This window comes from Bacillus rossius (genome assembly GCF_032445375.1).
Source record: "Bacillus rossius redtenbacheri isolate Brsri chromosome 9 unlocalized genomic scaffold, Brsri_v3 Brsri_v3_scf9_1, whole genome shotgun sequence".
NCBI lineage: Eukaryota > Metazoa > Arthropoda > Insecta > Phasmatodea > Bacillidae > Bacillus > Bacillus rossius.
Genome location: NW_026962012.1, coordinates 6,666,441 through 6,687,610, shown reverse-complemented (window position 1 = coordinate 6,687,610; position 21,170 = coordinate 6,666,441). Strand labels below are relative to the sequence as shown.

The 21,170-nt window shown below is 41.5% G+C and overlaps 1 protein-coding gene across 6 annotated transcripts in view; it reads right to left on the bottom strand.

Annotated features, from left to right (window-relative positions):
* Nucleotides 1–21,170, bottom strand: part of LOC134542613 (rho GTPase-activating protein 20-like) — a 927,095-nt gene that overhangs the window by 64,830 nt on the left and 841,095 nt on the right. For all 6 annotated transcript variants that reach the window (XM_063386995.1, XM_063387000.1, XM_063386996.1 and 3 more), the window contains one exon: nt 3,666–3,764. In XM_063386995.1, the coding sequence (XP_063243065.1) occupies nt 3,666–3,764 (99 nt within the window). The remainder of the gene's footprint in view (nt 1–3,665; nt 3,765–21,170) is intronic.

Genomic DNA, 21,170 nt, shown 5'->3' with positions numbered 1-21,170 from the left:
GCCCTACAGACCTCATACCCTCATACCCTCCAGCGCCACCCTAGCCCTCCAGCCCTCATACCCTCCAGCGCCACCCTTGCCCTACAGACCTCATACTCTCATACCCTCCAGCACCACCCTAGCCCTCCAGCCCTCATACCCTCCAGCGCCACCCTTGCCCTACAGACCTCATACCCTCATACCCTCCAGCGCCACCCTAGCCCTCCAGCCCTCATACCCTCCAGCGCCACCCTTGCCCTACAGACCTCATACCCTCATACCCTCCAGCGCCACCCTAGCCCTCCAGCCCTCATACCCTCCAGCGCCACCCTTGCCCTACAGACCTCATACCCTCATACCCTCCAGCGCCACCCTAGCCCTCCAGCCCTCATACCCTCCAGCGCCACCCTTGCCCTACAGACCTCATACCCTCATACCCTCCAGCGCCACCCTAGCCCTCCAGCCCTCATACCCTCCAGCGCCACCCTTGCCCTACAGACCTCATACCCTCATACCCTCCAGCGCCACCCTAGCCCTCCAGCCCTCATACCCTCCAGCGCCACCCTTGCCCTACAGACCTCATACCCTCATACCCTCCAGCGCCACCCTAGCCCTCCAGCCCTCATACCCTCCAGCGCCACCCTTGCCCTACAGACCTCATACCCTCATACCCTCCAGCGCCACCCTAGCCCTCCAGCCCTCATACCCTCCAGCGCCACCCTTGCCCTACAGACCTCATACCCTCATACCCTCCAGCGCCACCCTAGCCCTCCAGCCCTCATACCCTCCAGCGCCACCCTTGCCCTACAGACCTCATACTCTCATACCCTCCAGCACCACCCTAGCCCTCCAGCCCTCATACCCTCCAGCGCCACCCTTGCCCTACAGACCTCATACCCTCATACCCTCCAGCGCCACCCTAGCCCTCCAGCCCTCATACCCTCCAGCGCCACCCTTGCCCTACAGACCTCATACCCTCATACCCTCCAGCGCCACCCTAGCCCTCCAGCCCTCATACCCTCCAGCGCCACCCTTGCCCTACAGACCTCATACCCTCATACCCTCCAGCGCCACCCTAGCCCTCCAGCCCTCATACCCTCCAGCGCCACCCTTGCCCTACAGACCTCATACCCTCATACCCTCCAGCGCCACCCTAGCCCTCCAGCCCTCATATCCTCCAGCGCCACCCTTGCCCTACAGACCTCATACCCTCATACCCTCCAGCGCCACCCTAGCCCTCCAGCCCTCATACCCTCCAGCGCCACCCTTGCCCTACAGACCTCATACCCTCATACCCTCCAGCGCCACCCTAGCCCTCCAGCCCTCATACCCTCCAGCGCCACCCTTGCCCTACAGACCTCATACTCTCATACCCTCCAGCACCACCCTAGCCCTCCAGCCCTCATACCCTCCAGCGCCACTGTAGCCCCCCAGCCCCCATACCCTTATACCCTCCAGTGCCACCCTAGCCCTCCAGTCCTCATACCCTCCAGCGCACACTAGCCCTCCAGCCCTCATACCCTCCAGCGCACACTAGCCCTCCAGTCATCATACCCTCATACCCTCCAGCGCCACCCTAGCCCTCCAGCCCTCATACCCTCCAGCGCCACTGTAGCCCCCCAGCCCCCATACCCTTATACCCTCCAGTGCCACCCTAGCCCTCCAGTCCTCATACCCTCCAGCGCACACTAGCCCTCCAGTCATCATACCCTCATACCCTCCAGTGCCACCCTAGCCCTCCAGTCCTCATACCCTCCACACTAGCCCTCCAGTCATCATACCCTCATACCCTCCAGCGCCACCCTAGCCCTCCAGCCCTCATACCCTCCAGCGCCACTGTAGCCCCCCAGCCCCCATACCCTCATACCCTCCTGTCCTCATACCCTCCAGCGCACACTAGCCCTCCAGTCATCATACCCTCATACCCTCCTGTCCTCATACCCTCCAGCGCACACTAGCCCTCCAGTCCTCATACCCTCATACACTCCTCACCGACACCAAGTGCTCCTCAGGGGGACAACCAAACACTCATTCGCATGAGGGAAATGTGGCGGACGTTGCCGTGAGCCGGCGGGGATGTTTTCTCGAGGCGCTCTTGTCTCCCAGCCCACTCATTCAGTCAGTTCTCCGTTCTCATCTCGTCCCCTCCCGATGTTAGTTAATTCATCTATTCACCAGCTAGAGCGCGGAGCTGCTTGTTACATTTTTACAAGTGGGGACTGGAAAAAATTCGCTGCTTCAATCAAGATAGTACGTAGAATTTCATTTCTCAGGGGGGTGAATGTGATACAATTTCTTTGCATGATTTTTGCTCCTTAGTATCTCGAGGGATGATATATCCTCCCATCTCCCCCATCCCTTTCGTACGCTCTTGAGTTAAATGACTTTAAGGATGGATTAAAAAATATATATTACTCGAAAAAAAATGATTACGAGCTTATTTGCTCCTGACTTGTGAGACGTTTACATAGGTTGCATGTGATTCGATACTTCTTTGTTTGAAGGTTTCTCATTCGCCTAAAGTCATCCACATCAACCGAGAGCCAATAGCAGAATAAAATCAAAAGTCTATTTTTTCAGCCTATCGCGAAGAGAAATCACAGAAACAGCGAAGAGGTAAACGTGTTTTGATTCTAGCCTAATGCGAAATGAATCCGCGGATTTTTCCGGTCTCTACCTATACGCAAACACCATTACTACAGACCGCAATATCCACGTTGTTATTTGGCGTCAGTTTATATTCATTGAATATATATTCAATGCTAGAATGCAAATGTTTGAACACTTGATCATCTTTGGTAACTGGATCTCGGTTTTTTTTAACGCCCTAAAAAAAATCCCAGGAATACACACATGCGTGTGGATTCTATGCCGGCACAAGAAAACTATGCGCATCTTCCAGGTCTCCAATCATCACGTGCAGTTATATGCAACTGGCTGGGTTCGCGAGCTACACTCAATTGGCAAACAAATCCTGCTCGCCATTAGAAGATGGGGTGCATTGCCCATTTCCAGTTTATTTTTACGTACCCATCAGCAGCAGGGAATCTTTATCACAAAGTTTTGGTTCACAATGACCCGTCGCGTCCGCCCGTCAGCAAGACGAGCGATTCACACTTATCCGCATGTCTATCATAATACTTTTTTTAATTGGATGCTGCCAACAACTATTAAGGCTTATATTTTTTTTTAGGAAATTTATCTTGTAAGGGTTTACCAGTTTGACGATCATGTATGATAAGCACATATAAATGATAAAAGACAAACTCCAAAACAATATTTTTTTAAAATTAATTAATTGTAGAGTTACCGTGCATTATTTAATTATTTTTGTGTCCAGACAATTTTTTTTTTCAAATATCAAACTTCAAAAACGTTTTCACAAGCAAGTTAAAAATATACGGAAGCAGCTTAACTCATAAACAAACTAAAAAAAAAATTCGAATATAAAGACAATGAGATATTTTTGAGATTATACTTTCATCCGTCCGTCCCATCAAAAGTTAAAGCTTGGCAAGGTTTTGAAAAACGGACGGATGGAACTCTTCGAGCCATCTGATTGGCTGCAGGTCAAGTGATTGACGGACGGATGAGACGGATCATTGTTAAGTCCAGCTTAGTTATCTATCTTGCACTTGCACGATGGGAGGATGTAAGGAAAGGATCCATGCTTCAGCCCCACTCACCATGGTGTACACATCCTTGTCGTACAGTCGCAGGAAGTCGTTCGGGAAGAGGTCCTGTATCCTCTCCAAGTCGCTCTCCTCCTGGCCTCTCTTCAGAGCCTGCGGAAGGATCTGTCTGTCAGTCACGCACGCACACACACACAGTCATCGAACAGAGTACTTGCAGCGTGCTGTAAACAATGCAGTCACGATAATGTTCGCAGGTTTTCACGACCATTGTCTGAAGTAGCTTGGCTTCTGGGTTTTAGCCGCGTCCTTGGCGAATTCATCGACGTTTCGATCGACGTTGCAGTCGCCATCATCAGGGAGCAGTTACCTACTGGTTAACCAAGGACGCGGCTACAACCCAGAAGCCAAGCTACTTCAATGCAGTCACGAACCAGAATAATTCTAAAACAACAATAATAACGTGTAACTTTTTTTTGTAGGAACTCCAAAAACTCTATAACCTCATCAGAAAAACAAAAAAATATTGTTTATCAACTTGCGTTACGCTTGCTGTTAGTATCAGTTTAAATTATTTTTGATTAGTTCAATGACATAATAAATAGAATAGCCTAAAAATATTGTTAATTCAAGTGAATTATTGTTTAAAAAGGTTTATAGTTTATATCAATAAATATAATGAAATCTTATCACTATAAGTTATCTTTCATTTTTCCAATTTTTTATCATAGATTTTAAACATTAGTTTTTATATATAAAAAATAAAATAAATATACACAAGCAGGACGTCTGCCGGGTTCTGCTAGTACAATATAAATAGTAAAATTATCGGAGAAAAAAACGCAGTTTTAGTATCAGTTTTTCCCATTATGTTAGACATGGAGATGAATGGGGCATGACCTGCAATGCATTCCAGCCTCGTAATCTTTATAAAAACACACACACAAGTATATTTCATTCCAACCAACAAAAGGAAAGAATTTGAAAGCAAACAGTGGGGAAATGAAATTAAACTCCGCGTACGCTCTTGTTCCAGCTGATCCTGTCAATATCTGAACAAAAATCGATCCGTTCCATTCGGACAACACATTAGGGCCAAACTGCTGGAGGGAAACAACACACCGTCCGTCCCATTGGCAGGCCTGTGACGCTGCAAGCCGAAGCGCGAGAGCGCGAGGCAGTGTTGCCAGGCAGAGAACTATAGATACCGGTACTTTCCTAACCTGACTACAGCTAATGATATTGCCCGTATGATTCCTGCAGTTGAAAAAATACATTCAATTCAGAAACAGCATATCAGTTCGTAGTTAAAGCCCAAGAAATAGTATAAATTCGAAAGTAATATGTATACATAAAAATGCATGTTGGTATATATGACGTTGATAAACTCCGATAACCGTTTGACCTATCAGCGATCACCATGGAAGTTGGCACATCGAAGTGTTTTTTTCCCAATGATAATTATATGATATGCATTTCTTTTTGTTACTCTTAATTAGATGGCGCTACAGCGCATCAACTTCTATGCAGTTCAACCAATCGCCGTGTGTAAATTAATTTTTTTATAACAGAAAATCATAGGTCATAGACATAGAAAAAGTGAGTGTGTGTCATTTCTCTATGTCCGCCACACGTTCATATAGTAAGGTTTGGAAACTTCCTATCCTTCTCCTTGACAATTATTACTGTCTACATCTGATTTCGAAAGAAAAAAAAAGTAGGCCTACCTCCTGTGGTTAGCCCGGGCAACGCCTGGTACTGCAGCTAGTAAAAATATACAAGTTTTGACAAAAATAAATCATTGCCATTTAAAACGTAACATCTTATGAACGAATGTTAACTGATAACTTTTACTAAGCCCTTTAATTTTGACGTGACAACCTCTAATAAATCGATGAACGCCGGCTGCACGCACGAAAAATTGTCCCGTAACGCACATTGTCCCACTACGATGTGTCCCGTTACGCTCATTGTACGCTTGCGCCGCATCTATCTCTCATCCACTCGATTGGAACAACCATCGATTTGACTTTTCAATCATGTTTTCGTCGTTTGAATTATTAATAGTATGTAATTTAACGATCGTCCACCGATTTTCAGCAAAATCGGTACGATTATTTAAAAGTAATGTTGAATTTTCAAATACGTTTTTGTACGAACAATGGTGTTTTACAGTTACACATAATAATTCAAATTACACCCGGGATCTTTTGCACAATGTTTTAAAAAATATTGTAACACATTATAAATAAGTTTGGTGTATTTGGGATGCGTATTTGTTATATAATCGTATTATAAAAACGAAATAATATTATTCTCCTACGGTGCTGACATCTATGGTGACGAACGCGAACCGAACGAATCGCGCTATCTACCCGCTTCTGCTGCAACCAGGCACTCGTTAATATATATGTTCCTTTGTTTATCGCGAGGGGCGTTATTATTAATGAATTATAAATAAAATTTCGTGTCCGAGGCCACAGTTACATATCATTTTGAGCACTGGAAGACATAAAAACGTAAAATATTCTCGACGAATTTTAATCTCTGTCCCAGCGCACCACGAGCGTCTGGGTTGGAGATTAAAGCCGAAATTCTTTCTTAAACTTACTAATACTTATTTTATTAACTGCAAGGGCATTTTTATATTAAATTCTACGTTTAATTTCACGACGAACAAACTTCGTCGTTAAATGTGTAATTGCGAAAAAGCGTAAAACATTCTCGACGATCTTGAAGTTAAATAGCAAACATATATAAAAGTTATAGTTAAAATAATCTCTTCGTTAAAGTAATAAACATATTTGAATTAATGAGTGCAAATAAAATTAAATTTATCAATTAAATTGTAGATTTCATTTCACTCCTTTGTATCCATACAAAATAGTGATAATTCAATAAAAATGATTCAATTATATTCATGGAAGTATGCAATCATTTCATCAATGCATTGTTATGACGTTGTTGCGTTAAACTATCGTCCGTAAACCGACTTTACAGACAACCATTTTTTTTTCTTTTTACGAGGTTTTTTGTTTTGTTTTTTTGCACATTGCTATGAAGAAGTTTTGGTAACTTACATGGAGGTTTAAAATGAGAAACGAGGGACGGGTACTACGAGACGGGGAGGGAGGGGCTGGCCATGGTGAAGAGGAGGGGGAAGGTGGCGGATGGCACGCCGCGCGGGCGGACGCAGGTGCGCATGCGCGGCAAATTGGCGGGACGAAGCGGCCCACGCCCTTGGAAACCATCCAAAACACTCCGGCAGGTCCTTGCCCATCCTCGCCCGAGCGGGTCGCGCCCCACACACGACCGGTTTGCCCTGGTCCCCGTCCCACTAGGGTCAACATCCCGGCGAGTGCGGCCGTCGAGTCGTCTCTACGCGCTCGCGTGAGCTACAGGGACCGGCGAAACTCTGGAATGCCTGCCTGCCATTACACGCTTGAACAGCGTCCTCGTTGGATCATACAGCGTCGCTTAGCTAACAATACCGTCTGATTTACATTTCACAAGATTTACAGGAGAGTAAAAAAAAAAACACTTGTTTTCAAGCGCGTATAATGTGTAATTCATAAAATACTATTTTTTTTTAAAACTTAAAACAACACTTTAATACTTTTTTTTTACTATAAAACGAGGGTAACCAAATACACTCCTCCAATTACCTCAACGCGGAAACTACTGCGATGCCCGCTTTGTGTATTTAGGCGGTTCACAAGGTTCCATTTTCGTGCGAAGGTGCTGCTATCTCTAGGATTTTCGCAGTAAGAATTGTATCGGTGAATTGCGACATGTCCGCTACAATGCGCTGTAACAAAACAGTCAATTTCGTTGAAAATGTCAGTTAGGCGGTATTGTTTTTAAGCGACCATACGTAGTTTTGACACGGCCCGAAAAACAGACTCGTAACACCAACATTCCAAATTTCCCAATAACACGCAATCCGGCCGGCAGCCAATTGACAATAGCCATACCGGTACGTATTCGTGTGCAAGTGTGTGTGGAGTATATCCTGGTACCAGAAAATAATGCTAATTTTGTATAGCTCTACCATATGCAATTAAAAAGGAATGGATAAATTCAAAGGTTTTATTACCACTGGGACAATTCCATTCCCACTCTTATTACCTATTAATTGGTCGCTGACTTGCGAGATGTCATAACTGGGTTGCGTGTGAGGTGTTTGTATTCAATTCAAGGTCGCGTGTTGGCTCATAGTCCTCTAGGTCAACGTAGAGCCACAAGCTGAACTTCGTGAAGGGGTCGTTACCACAACGCCGAACTTACAATAACGCCGAATACCATAACGCCGAATTCCAAATTGACCGCAACGCCGACAGCTAGAAAACTGCTGTGTACCACAACGCCGAAATACAGTAACGCCGAAAAAAGTTGCTGTAGGGAGGGGGGGGGGCCACAGGAGCAAAATGAAAAAAACTGAATGAATTTGTGCGCTAACCTTACCTAACCTAACCTTTGTGGCAGTCCTGCAAGGACATTTTTCGGCGTTAATGTATTTCGGCGTTGAGGTAATTCGGTGTTGTGGTACACAGCAGTTTTCTAGCTGTCGGCGTTGTAGTCAATTTGGCATTCGGCGTTATGGTTTTCGGCGTTATTGTACGTTCGGCGTTGTGCTGCGTCCCCTTCGTGAAGCAGTCAGTCAGAAACGTGACGCGCGCCGGCTGTCGAGAACATGAGCCCCCCGCGCAACTGTTCTCCTCGCGCCACTGGCCACGCACACGGTCCGTGTTCCGTTACCCGCACGAAGGCACAAACGCGCGGATCCGCGATAATCATCTCGTAACTCTGCGCGGATCATGCTCGCCGAGTTAACGGGATCGCTAACGAACATAACGAACACTTGTCACTGCATTAAGTAAATAAAATGAAGCGCGCGCACATTTCAAAAAAACATGCCAGCCAATACCCGTTGTTACAGCAGCATTTACTCTGCGATCTGTACCTGCCGGTATGTTACCCGCCTACATAACGAACACTTGTCACTGCATTTCGTAAATAAAATGAAGCGCGCGCACATTTCAAAAACATGCCAGCCAATACACGTTGTTACAGCAGCATTTACTCTGCGATCTGTAGCTGCCGGTATGTTACCCGCCTACCTGAGACAACAAATAGAGAACCCTCGTGGTTTGGAAACTGTTATGGATATCAGAATGGCGCCTGAGCATAAAAGAAAATGTATTAACGGTCGGTAAGATAGTTGTTATTCGGATATAGTTTTTATACTTTTGATGTGTAACATCTTAGCTCTCGTTATACGGCATTTGGTGGGAATATTTCGAGAATGCGACGGAAGTCAAGGAACGGAAATTGATAACAACCACAGTGCTGCCATCTGTGGCGGATGGCGCGAACCAAATATTAAGCAGACGGACAGTATTGTAATACAATTCCTTTTCGATAATCATGTTCAAAGCTGGGGACTAGAAAAAAAATGTTTTTTCCTTGCCTCTAAATACATCACGTAAACCTAAGATTTTGTCAACAATCAAATGTAAGCAGGCTTGTGTTTTCTTTTTTTACTTTTTTACTTATTACAAATCATAAACAGGTCACCGTGGACTTTAAATAATTACTTATATCAATATAAACATTCCAAAGTGTTACAAAAATCCATTTTCGTCTAGTTTCAATAATCGTTAAACATATTATATGAGCTGTTATGTGTCGTGCTGCGCCGCCCCCAGCTACTTGGCGCCCTAGGCGGTTGCCTAGTTCGCCTGTATGGACGCGCCAGCCCTGGCCGTTTCCTTATATAGTTTAAATGTCTGTCTGCAAATCGAATGATTCTGTTGTCGACGTAGCGGCTCCGGCAGTGAATTCTAGCGGCGGGTGCGGAAACTACGTGAGATTCGCGTCCAGAAATGTAGTACAAAACAAAACTTGCGTATATTTATCACGCGTGCGAATTTTGTAATTGTAAGTGTATTTGCAACACGAGAACACGTGACTTTGCTCGTTACCGAGGTGCTCACTCACATTTTGAAACTAGTGATTTTTTTTTTTTTAATTAAGGTGTTTATATCTCAGCAAGGGCGCCCATACCCGGGGGCAGGGGGGGGGCCGTGGCCCCCCCCTAGCTTTCAGGGAAGGAAAAAATATATAGTGTAGTCAGGTGTTTTACTTTAAAGAAAATTATTTAAATTCGGTATTATGTAGAAGTGGTTCAACACGAAGATATTATTGTATATCGTTTTTTACATGTCTACTTCATTTTTTATGTTAGTTGAAGCATTAGTTTCTGCTGCTGCGATATAAGGTGTTGTGAACAGGGAGAAAACGCTGTTCAAGCGCAACGCCCGTGGCGAGTCATTCCCCTTCGTAATCCTGCCCAAGCTCACTCGATAACACAACGCAACAGATTTAGACAAGTCAGAGTTAGACGACGCGACAGTTGACATGTACTTGTAGACGGCGAAATGTTTTGCTACTTTTTCGTCATAATAATGTGTATGTTCACAAATAACATCTCAAAACAGATTTTTCAATAGTCTTTAGGTCTACAGTTTTATGCATCTGGTCTAGATTTAGTTTAGTGTATTCAGTCAGTAAAGATAACTTAAGTGTAAATAAATCAGTGAAAAGTGTAAAGATAAAAACCATTGTTATTATGTAGTGTTTCTTAGTTTTCCTCATTCGTCACATCCGCTCAGAATATTCACAAATTTTAAGGTAAGCTAACACCTTTAAAGTTACTCAAATAAGAATTATTGTTCAGAAAAGTCTACAACGTAAAATTTATGTTGGAATTTTGAATTTAGAGGAAAACCACTTTTTCCCTTTCAAAAGTGTTTAAAGGGATAAGGATTCCGCTACCTTCAGTAGACTCGGAAGCAATTTACACTGGAATCTCGATTTTACGTACGCTCACGGTCGCTTGGATTGCATTCGTAAAATCGTTATCTTCATAAAATTTTAAACACCCCACCCCGTGAAGATACATGTTATAATTTATTGAACGGAATATATATATAATATAAAATAGTAAAAACAATGACTGCCGTCTTCCCTCTACCCTCCCCTGCGTTCCCCTTATTTTTTTAGCATTCCACAACTTGCCTCATTGCACGAGTGATATAAAAGTGACATCACAGCGACTAAACACAGTTGCACCACGCATTGCATCATGTTAACTTTTGTGTGGTGACAGTAGGTTGTCCGACATGCCTTTCTTGGATATATTTCCTTTTCGTAAGACGCGTGCTACTAAAATAAATTTATATTTGAGTTTGCAAACTTGTCCACTCCTTGCCAGAGACGACTGAACACAGACGAGACTATCCAGGGTAGGGTTGATGAGCTGGAAGCATGGGCGCAAATCTGTAGGATTTCCAGGGGGGGCCCGTGAATTTAATTTAAGAATTTTGCGCTAGAGGTCAACCGAAACAAGTCTTCTCTGGATATTAAGCTCGTATGTTATATACTTTATTTTTACGTAAGTGATATTAACAATAAAGCAGAGCAACATATGTTTTAGTAATTATCAATTAATGACTATAGAAGTGATCTCTCAAACATGTTTGAATAATTTGCTAACCTAAATACATAAAATATCCATGAAAAAATCTATAAAAATAATATACGTGAATATAATGCAAATAGATAACACCCCACCCATACATTACCATTTTCCAAAAGTGTTTATTCTAATTTCAATTTAAAAATAAATGATTAAATTAAAATAAAACAAATATTTAAGGGGGGCTCCCATACAACAAACGTGAAAACAGAATAAAATTTCACAAATGATGTATTTCTGTTGCCGCTATAACACTGCGCCCTAAAAACCCAAAGCGCCACAGCTAATAAACGGATCAACATCAAATGAACGATCGAATCATATTAAAACTCTTAAAGACTATTTTATTTAGTAAAGGCATCAACCAGGTAAAAAAGAAAAAAAAAATTTAATGACACAAATGAAAAATCTCGGAGATAGAACTATGAAATTTATCCTACAGCTAATTGAACCACATACATTTCTCGGCTTATATTTAGTATAATCAGTATTTTGGCAGTGAATTATTTAGTTAAAATATGCCTCTTGATTAGTTATTAAAGAGACGCGTTTGCTTCCTTATTAACTTAAATACGGATGTGTAACGTTTAAATACTTCTTTCTCACTCTTACTTCTGTTTACTCGTGCAGTGTTGCAGTTATCAAATAACAAATGTTATAAAGTGATTATCGGCCATGAATTGTGAAAATTATCGTTTGATAATAAAAGGGGAGTGATTTTAAATTCCATATTGACGAGGAAAAAAATTATTCCATGTATATTCACATGTAACGTACAGAGCAGCTAGCCTTACAGAATGGAGATGAGCTAAAAAATTCCAGAAAATGGTATATAAGTTTCAGTTCGTAAATAAACTAAATTCTGCTATAATTACTGTTAAAGTATTAAGTTGTTTATTTACTGGAAAAAATAACGTTACATAATCACTTAAATAAAATATATATTACCTAAATAATAGTCACTACTTATAAAACAATCAAGCTTATCAGGTGAGAATCAGATTATGTTTTCCATTTCTTCCGCGTCACGAACTTATCCATGTTGATGTTTGCCAAGAAAGCAGAAGACTGGGGCACACGAGAGCAAAACCACTTTAAAAACAGACTACCTGAAACCTATAATACTGTCGTTTCAGATGACAAGGTAGTGTGGGTAACAATAGGGAGGAAAAGCTAACGGAACCCTACCCTAGCTTCTTCCTTTGGAATGAACGTTTTCTGGGAATTAAGGGTTTCAAAGTTCTCACTGGAAAACTCCATACCATGGCTTTCGCAGAAGGGGTAGGGGAAAATAACTACGGAACTCGAAGGTAGGAATGCAAAGCATGTCAAAGTGTCTGTCGTCGTTGTAAATAATAATCTGATATATATGTTGTGTACACCATTAACTTTAAAATCACGAAGTGGGCCCCCCCAAGGAGGGGCCCATTAATTCCAGGGGGGCCCGGGCCCCCCTGGCCCCCCCGGGATCTACGCCCATGGCTGGAAGAATTCCCTGCCTTGCATTTTTATGGACTTCACCTTATCATATTTATCAGTTAATCTTTAACAGATCGGCTTGAAAAATATTAATGAACGCACTTTTAGTAACATAATCGAGGAGAACAAGCACACAGTTCAGTGTACACCTGTATTGTTTCATAAAAGTGATCATAGGTAGGGATTGGAAAAATTCGCGGTTTCAATGACCACTAGGATATACTCCACGATTCTCTATGTACTCGGGCAAATATCACCTGGCTATTGGCTACCGACTCGGGACACCTGTTTATTGCGATTATTATGATTCGATACTTCTTTTGTTGAGTGTTTGCCATTGGCTCAGAGTCCTTCAGGTAAATTGCGGTCCAATCACTGACGCAGCATTAAGCTAAACGAGTTTGGATTCCAGCCTGTCTCGAAAGGAATCCACGAATATTTACGGTCTCTAATCATAGGCTTATTTGGTGAAGAAAAACGCTGCTCTGTAACGACAGACATCCATTAAAAACACAGTACATTTTAGTGCGAGAAGCCCTTGAATTTGTGATAGCCATAGGGAATTATTTGTTTGTATAGTAAGTTAAAAAAAGCTTAGTTAAAAACCCGCTCGTCACGTCTACTTGCTGCGTCACTTATACCATTTTTGAGCGTTTTTTACTGGGAAACCGATGCAGCGAAGGTAATGAATGCGACACATGTCAAGATAATGCCTAATGGCATGGGTTGCTGGATATTAGCGGAAAGGAGAGGAAGTAGCTAGGTACTCAATATCGTTTCTTTCTCTCACGCTTCACAAGGTTTCAAGCTCAGTTGCTATGCTCACGAGCTGGAAATGTTGGAATGGGTAAGGAATGTTGAGTATAGTTCATTTGCAGTAAAATTAATATTTTTACAGCCTTGACATAATTTTTCAATCGAAGAAATTTCGAACTTTGCGACAAATAGTGTACCTAGTCCATTTTTTTCTTTTCGATTTTGAGTTTGATGACGCAATAACGTATACAATATTCACTAACGGTAAATGGATGTAGTATTAGCTTAAAAATATGAATACGCTGTGCATTAAAATTAATATTTTTATATGTTTTCATAGTTTTTTAAATTTTTTATTAAATATATTTTGGTGTCAAATTTTCCGAATTTTAGATGGTTCCTGAAAAATGTATTCGTAAAATCGCGGCTTCGTTGAGTCCGGGCTCCGTAAAATCGAGGTTCTAATGTACTCTTAATTCTGAAGTTAAGTACTGAACATGTTATTTAAGGGTTTATCAGGGCCGTATTTACGCGCAGGCTATCTAGGCTGTAGCCTATGGGCCCGCACCACAAATGGGGGCCCGCACCACACGACACGAAAAAAAAATTATACTGCGACGTGGATCTTCTTATATTCTTAAAATATGCGTCGACATAGTGTCCAGTTGTTTTGTGTGGATTAATTGCGCCGAACTAAACTCTTCTGTGGAAAGCTGATATATGAGTTATGTCAGCATTTAGAAATTTTCGATTATTTTCATTGGTTTTGGTGTCACTTAATTCCTTAACCTCTAAATACTGTTTGGTTAAATTGTCTAGTTAAATAATAAACTAATTTTTTCTGCGCTTTTCTATCACTAAATAAACTTATAGTCCTCGACTACTGAATCCATCTGTGCTAATTCTAAATGATAAGCAATTATGATTCATATCTAAACATAGTAATATACATTTAATTGTGAAACAATTTTTGACTATAATTATAAGCGTAGTTCAGGTGTTACATTTAAAAACAACTGTTTTCTGACTGTGATAACATATTTAAATCGCTTCTCTCCCAAAGTTGAATCTTTTGACCAACACTTTTTAAACTTTATAATTATTTTAATTTAATTTGTACGCGACATTTATTTATGGGTAAAGAGAGCAATTAGTTGAAGGACTGTATTCTTGATATCCGTGTACCCGAGACGCTGCAAAAGTATAAGGACTGTATTCCTGCATTTTTGTTGCTAAAAATTCATTTGTTTCAATAAAATAGTTAATAATTAATTAATAAAGTAGCCAATATAGATTTTTTATGGCGAATGAGTACTGTAGTCTAGTATTTTAGTAACAGGACAAAAAATTTTAATAGGGTCAGAACTGGAACTATTTTATGGCTAGTAACAAGCCGCAGTTGTCTTCCAAAATATTAAAAATACTTCATACCCCTAAGTCTGGCCCCCCCCTACAAATTATCATATGGGCGCCCTTGTATCTCAGTACATATACTTGAAAGCCATAACATTCTAGGACAGTCTCTTGATCTCTTTTTCTGTTCACGACAAAAACCGGTTCAGACAGCTTCGCTTGGAGACGACACCGCACTAGTTGCACGAGAGCATCTCATTCACGCGCGTATGAACGCGAATTACGTCAGCTCCAGGGCGCCGATCAGATAAGGCTACCTTAAATCTGCACCGGTGCATCGCTTCGTAACGTAAACTGCACTGCTCTTGCGCCCATCATACGAGGTGGAAGTATAACTCCGAGCCTGGGTGACGGTTAGAAAATCGTTGTGTGTTTGTGAGTCCCGACATTGGAGAAGGCAGACGTGGCGCGGCAGTGAGAGATAATGCGTAACTTGATAACCGGGGCTACACGCTACTGCACAGAGTGAAAACTTAGTCCTTCGGTGAAATCCGACGAATACGTTCGTTAACACATCCGTGGTACTTACTAAACGTTTTCGTTTACAGTTTGGATCTGAGGTTTGTGTGCATGTAGTGTATCACTTTTGTTCAGAGCCAGTGTTGCATATGTAGTGCAGTACTTCAGTAAAGTACAACTTTATACATAAATGCCTCCAGTGTTGTCAAAAGTTAAGAGTAAAAAACTGCACTCGCAGGCGCGGGAAATCGTCTATAACGTTCTGCAGTTTATGGAAAATGAAGCGCGATTGCAGGAACCCTCCATTTCACTAGAGAAAGCACATCTGAGAACAGCTAAGGTGACGGGTGTGTCTCGCACGACTGTACAAACAATTAAAAGGGAGGCTAAGAGGAATGAAGCTGGTGAAGGAACATCTTTCGAGACGCCCAACAAGAAGCGAAAGAAAACATGTAAACACGAACTTGACACCTTTGATGAAGCTGTGGTACGACGTACTGTGTACAATTTTTACTTACTTGAAAAACGTGTGCCGACTGTCGAAACTGTACGACGTAAACTAAAGAATGACATAAATTACCAAGGTAGCAATACAACCTTAAGGACGACTTTGAAGAAGCTGGGATTCAGGTGGCAGAAAACAAAATCGCAGCGCTTACTTTTAATAGAAAAATCAGATATTCGGCAAAAACATATAGAATATCTCACGAGCATGCGTCAATATAGAAACGATGAACGCACAATTATATACATGGATGAGTCGTACATATTGTCGTCTCATGTAAAAAATAAAATGTGGAGTGACATGTCCTCAAATGGTTTACTAGTGCCTGTTGCGAAGGGTCAAAGATTAATAATGATTCACGCAGGTGGCCAAAAGGGTTTTATCCCAAATGCTCTTGCAATGTGGAAGTCGCACCAGGCAACAGGGGATTATCACAAAAACATGAATAAGATAATTATGAAAAATGGCTCACCGAACAATTAATACCAAATCATCCACCAAACAGTGTTGTTGTGATGTAAAAGTAAATAAAACGCCTACCTCCACCTCGACAAAATCGGAAATGCAGCAGTGGTTAAGTAAAGAGAATACTTCCTTTACTAGCGACATACTTAAACCAAACTTGTATAATCTCATAAAGAAGCACAAACCTTCGCACGTGCAGTACTCGGCAGACAGACTATTGGTGAATAGTGGCCACACATTACTTCGTCTGCCCCCTTATCATCCGGATTTGAATCCGATAGAAAGCATATGGGCTAAAGTTAAAGAAGAAGTCGCTTCAAGAATGTTACTTGCAATTTGGCAAATGTAAAAAAAATTTGCGAGGAGATATTAACCGAATGGGTCCAGAAGATTGGATACCGATTTGCAATCACGTCAAGACACTCGAGAACGAATACTGGGATAAGGATGTGCGTTTTGACATTGAAATTGATAAAGTGATTGTTCAGTTAGGTGATGCAAACAGTGACAGCAGTGACGTTTACACATCAGACTCTTCGGATGGAACAGTCAGTGGCGTTGAAGAACTGGGGTAGTGCTTGGAACGTCAGTGGTAAGTGGTCAATGTTTTCTACTTTTCTCTACCTGATGTGCAAGGTCGCCGTATCTGCTTATACCCCCTCCTCATCCACCCGACCCCCCACACGTGTTGCAGTCCCTACTCCTCATGGGTGACGTAGCTCAAGCTCGGAGTTATATTGCGCCTAGAACTACGCTAGGCGCGGGTGAGCGGGACATTCACTGCGACTGCGAGGCAACTGCATCCCTACTCTTCTACAAGCGGGAGTCATGAGATAAGTTTTGAAACTTGACACTTACGGTCCTCTTGATGGACAGTCCCGATCAAACAAGAGGGAGTGAGTGATCCCTAACAGTCCTGTTTAAATTATTCTCTGGAATGTAAATAAATCGAACTTGAAATTTCTCCCACTCTACCCTGATAGGGTGAATATGTGGGAGGGGGCCGTGAGAAAGCTAGCCGTAGGTCGGAACAATCTGTTCGTAATGTCCAGATTATTGTGATTTTCAGAACAATAAATAATATATTTATTGTTCATCGTGTATTATTTATATTTTATATTTCAATAAAGTATTTTTGTTAATTTTTTTTACCTAATCACTACGGTCATGCGAAGCTAATCTCACTAAAATTCCCACATTTGTGGTACGGTGTTAGGCAGGGGCGCAAACCTGTAGGATTCGCAAGGGCGGCCCACGTAGACCGATAGTTTTGTGACACGCCATCTCTGGATTCGGTGCTTTTAAATCGTATTATTCTCTTATTTAAACCTAAATGCATGCAATAAGCAAAAAAAAAAAAAAAAGAATATACAGAAAGTTTTCCATAAAATATAGTTTTGACGTTATGTTTATAATGTTTCATTGTCACCATTTTGCAAGCGCAAGCGGACCAGAGAGCCAGCGGGCCTCCACAGTTAGGAGCTTCCTAATTCCAGGGGGACCGGGCTCCCCTGTCCCCGCTCCTCCTGTATATGCGCCCATCATATTAGGTATTGTTAAAGCACTTACACCCTCAGACGAATCTTTATTCGCAATCGTTATTTTTAAGACGTCTGCTTTTGTGCCAGATTAAAAAAAAATCATGAAGTCGTTCTCTTCGCCTACGTGAGAGTTACCAACTCACTCTGACTCATGTTCATTTGTCCCTATCTCTTACAACTCCTGCGGAGTCATTTGTCCCTAACTATTACAACTCGTAGGGCGAATAAGAGACGGCAAATAAAACAAACCTCGTTCGTTACTTCTTGCGCCTGTCGCGTGACCAATGGAACCCTACCTCACACATATTTAACACCACTACGATGCAAAGCATGTGCAAATTTTGCGTTGCTCATTTTAAACGCTACAATTTATCGGCATTGAGAATACTTATAGTTGGTAGGCTACGCGTCGATGCTCGTGCTTCGACTACGTAATTCAACTGGCGTTTCACGAGGATCGTAGAATGTCAAGGTCAACCGCGAACAGTGCGTCTGGATGAAGTACGAAGGCGAACGAAGGGGAAGGAAGGTATTAAGAACCGGCCTTCTTGCCACAGCGAAGCAACAAACACGAGCTAACTGGGATTAGATCAGCGTCCTTCACGCCCCAGTTTTTTTACAACCCCATCCCCTCCCGCATCTAATTGTATTTTCATGTTCTTCCCGGAAAAAAAAAAGCATTTTAGTCGGCTACGCGTCAGACAAAGCCATAAAGCCAACAGCTTTCTCTGGTGTTACGTACTCTTGTTCACGGGACGAAACCATTCCGATACCTTAGCTGACCACGTGAGAGGGATAAGACATTCAGAGCGAGATCAAGCTCCGTAACTAATCTTACGTTCTTTGACGAAATACTAACGTAAGCTCGGAAAATGGCTTACCCGGCTGATAGTATAGCACAACGATCAATAATAAATATGCTGTTTCATCAGGGTTTTTATGAGTAGCATGACTGTTCTCCAAACGTTAAAAACATCAGAGGCAAGCTACGTTTTGACGTAGTACCAGTATTTTTACCAACCAAAAGAATACACGGAACTACAATTCAAGTAATAAATATTGTTTAGTGCTTTTTAATGTGATGAACCCTTCAACTAAATCACAAAAATGTTAATTATGGTCATTAGAGACGATATCATTCGTCTAAATTTGCTGACTAGCCTTTAGTGTCTTTCCTTGGATGATATTGACTATGTTTAACATATGAGGGGCTGAGAACAAAAACCAGGTAAGTTACGGAATACGCATTTCGAGTAAATGGCTATTGAAGTCTAGCATTGCGCATTGTCACTTTGCAAGTATGTTACGTGCATCCTGTATAGATAGTGCCACAGGTTCATTGTAGTACTTGCCTGGTTTTTGCCTTTAACGGTTTACCTACTTTGTTTATGAAAATTGTGCTTTCAGAATTTTTACATAACTCGTTTTTGTTCTCAGCTCCACATATAGAGAACATGTTTTGTAAGAAAGGCTTTATTCATTAAAATTAAAAAAAAAAAAAAACTGAAGTTAACCTATGGTTGGAATCAAACCCAATGTTCCCAACAATATTGTTTCCACCAGATATTAAAAAAAAAAACAATCAAATCAGCAACACTTATTCGTTCGCCTGCGGTGGTTTAGCACGTACACACTACACTATCGTTAAGGAGGAGTGTGGGAATCGATAGACACCATGTAGTTTCAATAGTTTGTATACCATCACGAATAATGGTGAAAATTTTCCATTTCGTTATGGCAGAGATCCAGTATTAAGAGATTAAGACCATAACACAGTGTATACTAACGGTTGTCACACCTGTAGTCATTACCAAAAATAAATTTTTTTACTTAACACCAATAACTTTACAGGGATATATTTGTAACAGTCTAACACTATTGACTTCAGGCATTCCACTGAGTTATAAACTAAGCTTTAACGAAGACAAATTTTGAAAAATAAGCGATAAACAATTGGTGTGGCCTAAAAGCTGTTAAAAGCAAGATGGTACTTTGAAATTCCTATTTCTCTCTTTAAAATATAAGTGATCCTTGTACCTGTCAAGAAAATGCTAACCCGTCCTGCCGACGAGACAAGACTTAAGTGAAGGACATCAATTCGGTTTCGTTACGAGCCTCGAATCTCAGCCACCAGGAAAAAAAATACACTTTAGATTATGCAAATAGTCTTTTACACCTTTTCATTATCCAACATTAGTTGTAGTAATATAATTAACCGCGATAAACTGTAGATTCTTTGACTTTGTTTTCCTACACGGGAAAACAAATGCTTGGGAACCACTCCTAATTAATTATGTTTATTTTTTTGTATAAAAACACACAGTGTCCACCAAAATCTGTATTAAAATCTCCCTAACTTTTCCTTGACTTTACATTACCAAAAATACACATTTACCTGTCTATTGAAACATTGACTTATTTTGCGATTTTCTGAACAAAATAAAGATAATCCAGTCTCCTTCACCCTCAAAGCGGGTCTATTTTAAACAGAACCTTGCAATAAAATACTATCAAGGGAGGAGGGGGGGGGGAATGCTGTCAAACACTGGATAATGACATTTTCTTCTCAAATTACCACCACTGGGAATTTCCCATGTCTTTTCCAATATTTTAAGTAGAACCCAAAGTAATGTCAACTTCTCTGAAATACCAGCATCTGGACACCCTTAACACAAGAGAAGATCTAAATCTAGGGGCGTATTATTGTATGGTTAGTCCCACCCGAGTTCCAAGCGTAAGAAGCCATGAGGGAGAAAATCTAATTGCCGGGACTGAGACCTAGCTTTCTGAAGTAGTTTTAGGCCCATCCGCTAGATGGTAGTTTTCATAATATATTACTAACACGGCTATGCTGATTGTGAGAGGTAACGTATAAGCTATCAAGCAAACAAACCAGTGAAAATTGATTTACTTTATCTTGGTAGCCACGTTATTTGATGGTGTGGCATACCATAAATTTTACATCTCATTATAATTTATAGGTATATAACGTACTTTTTTAAATTACAAAATAGCAAATTTTTTTCCCGCACAGCTTGAATCTCTTTTACTAAGCAATTAGTGGTATAGTAGTTAAATTAGCATTATAGCAGAGCCCCAGGGACGGACCGTCGAGCTCAATCTTTGTACATATGTGTAAATAAATAACTTTGTCGCCCTGAAGCCCTTCCGGCCATGTATATACATTATTGTTTTTCATTATTCCATGTACTTTCCTATTTTAATAAAGATGAATTTTTGGTGAGGACTCCCCTAGTGGTAGACATATATATAAATAAACACCTAAAACTTTGGATCCAGGTTGTATTTTTTTGCTAGTAGTTATGTGCCCGCCCAACAGATAGCGTCACACGTCGCGCAACACAACGCGGCTTCCTGGAGGGCTGCGGTTAGCGACAGAC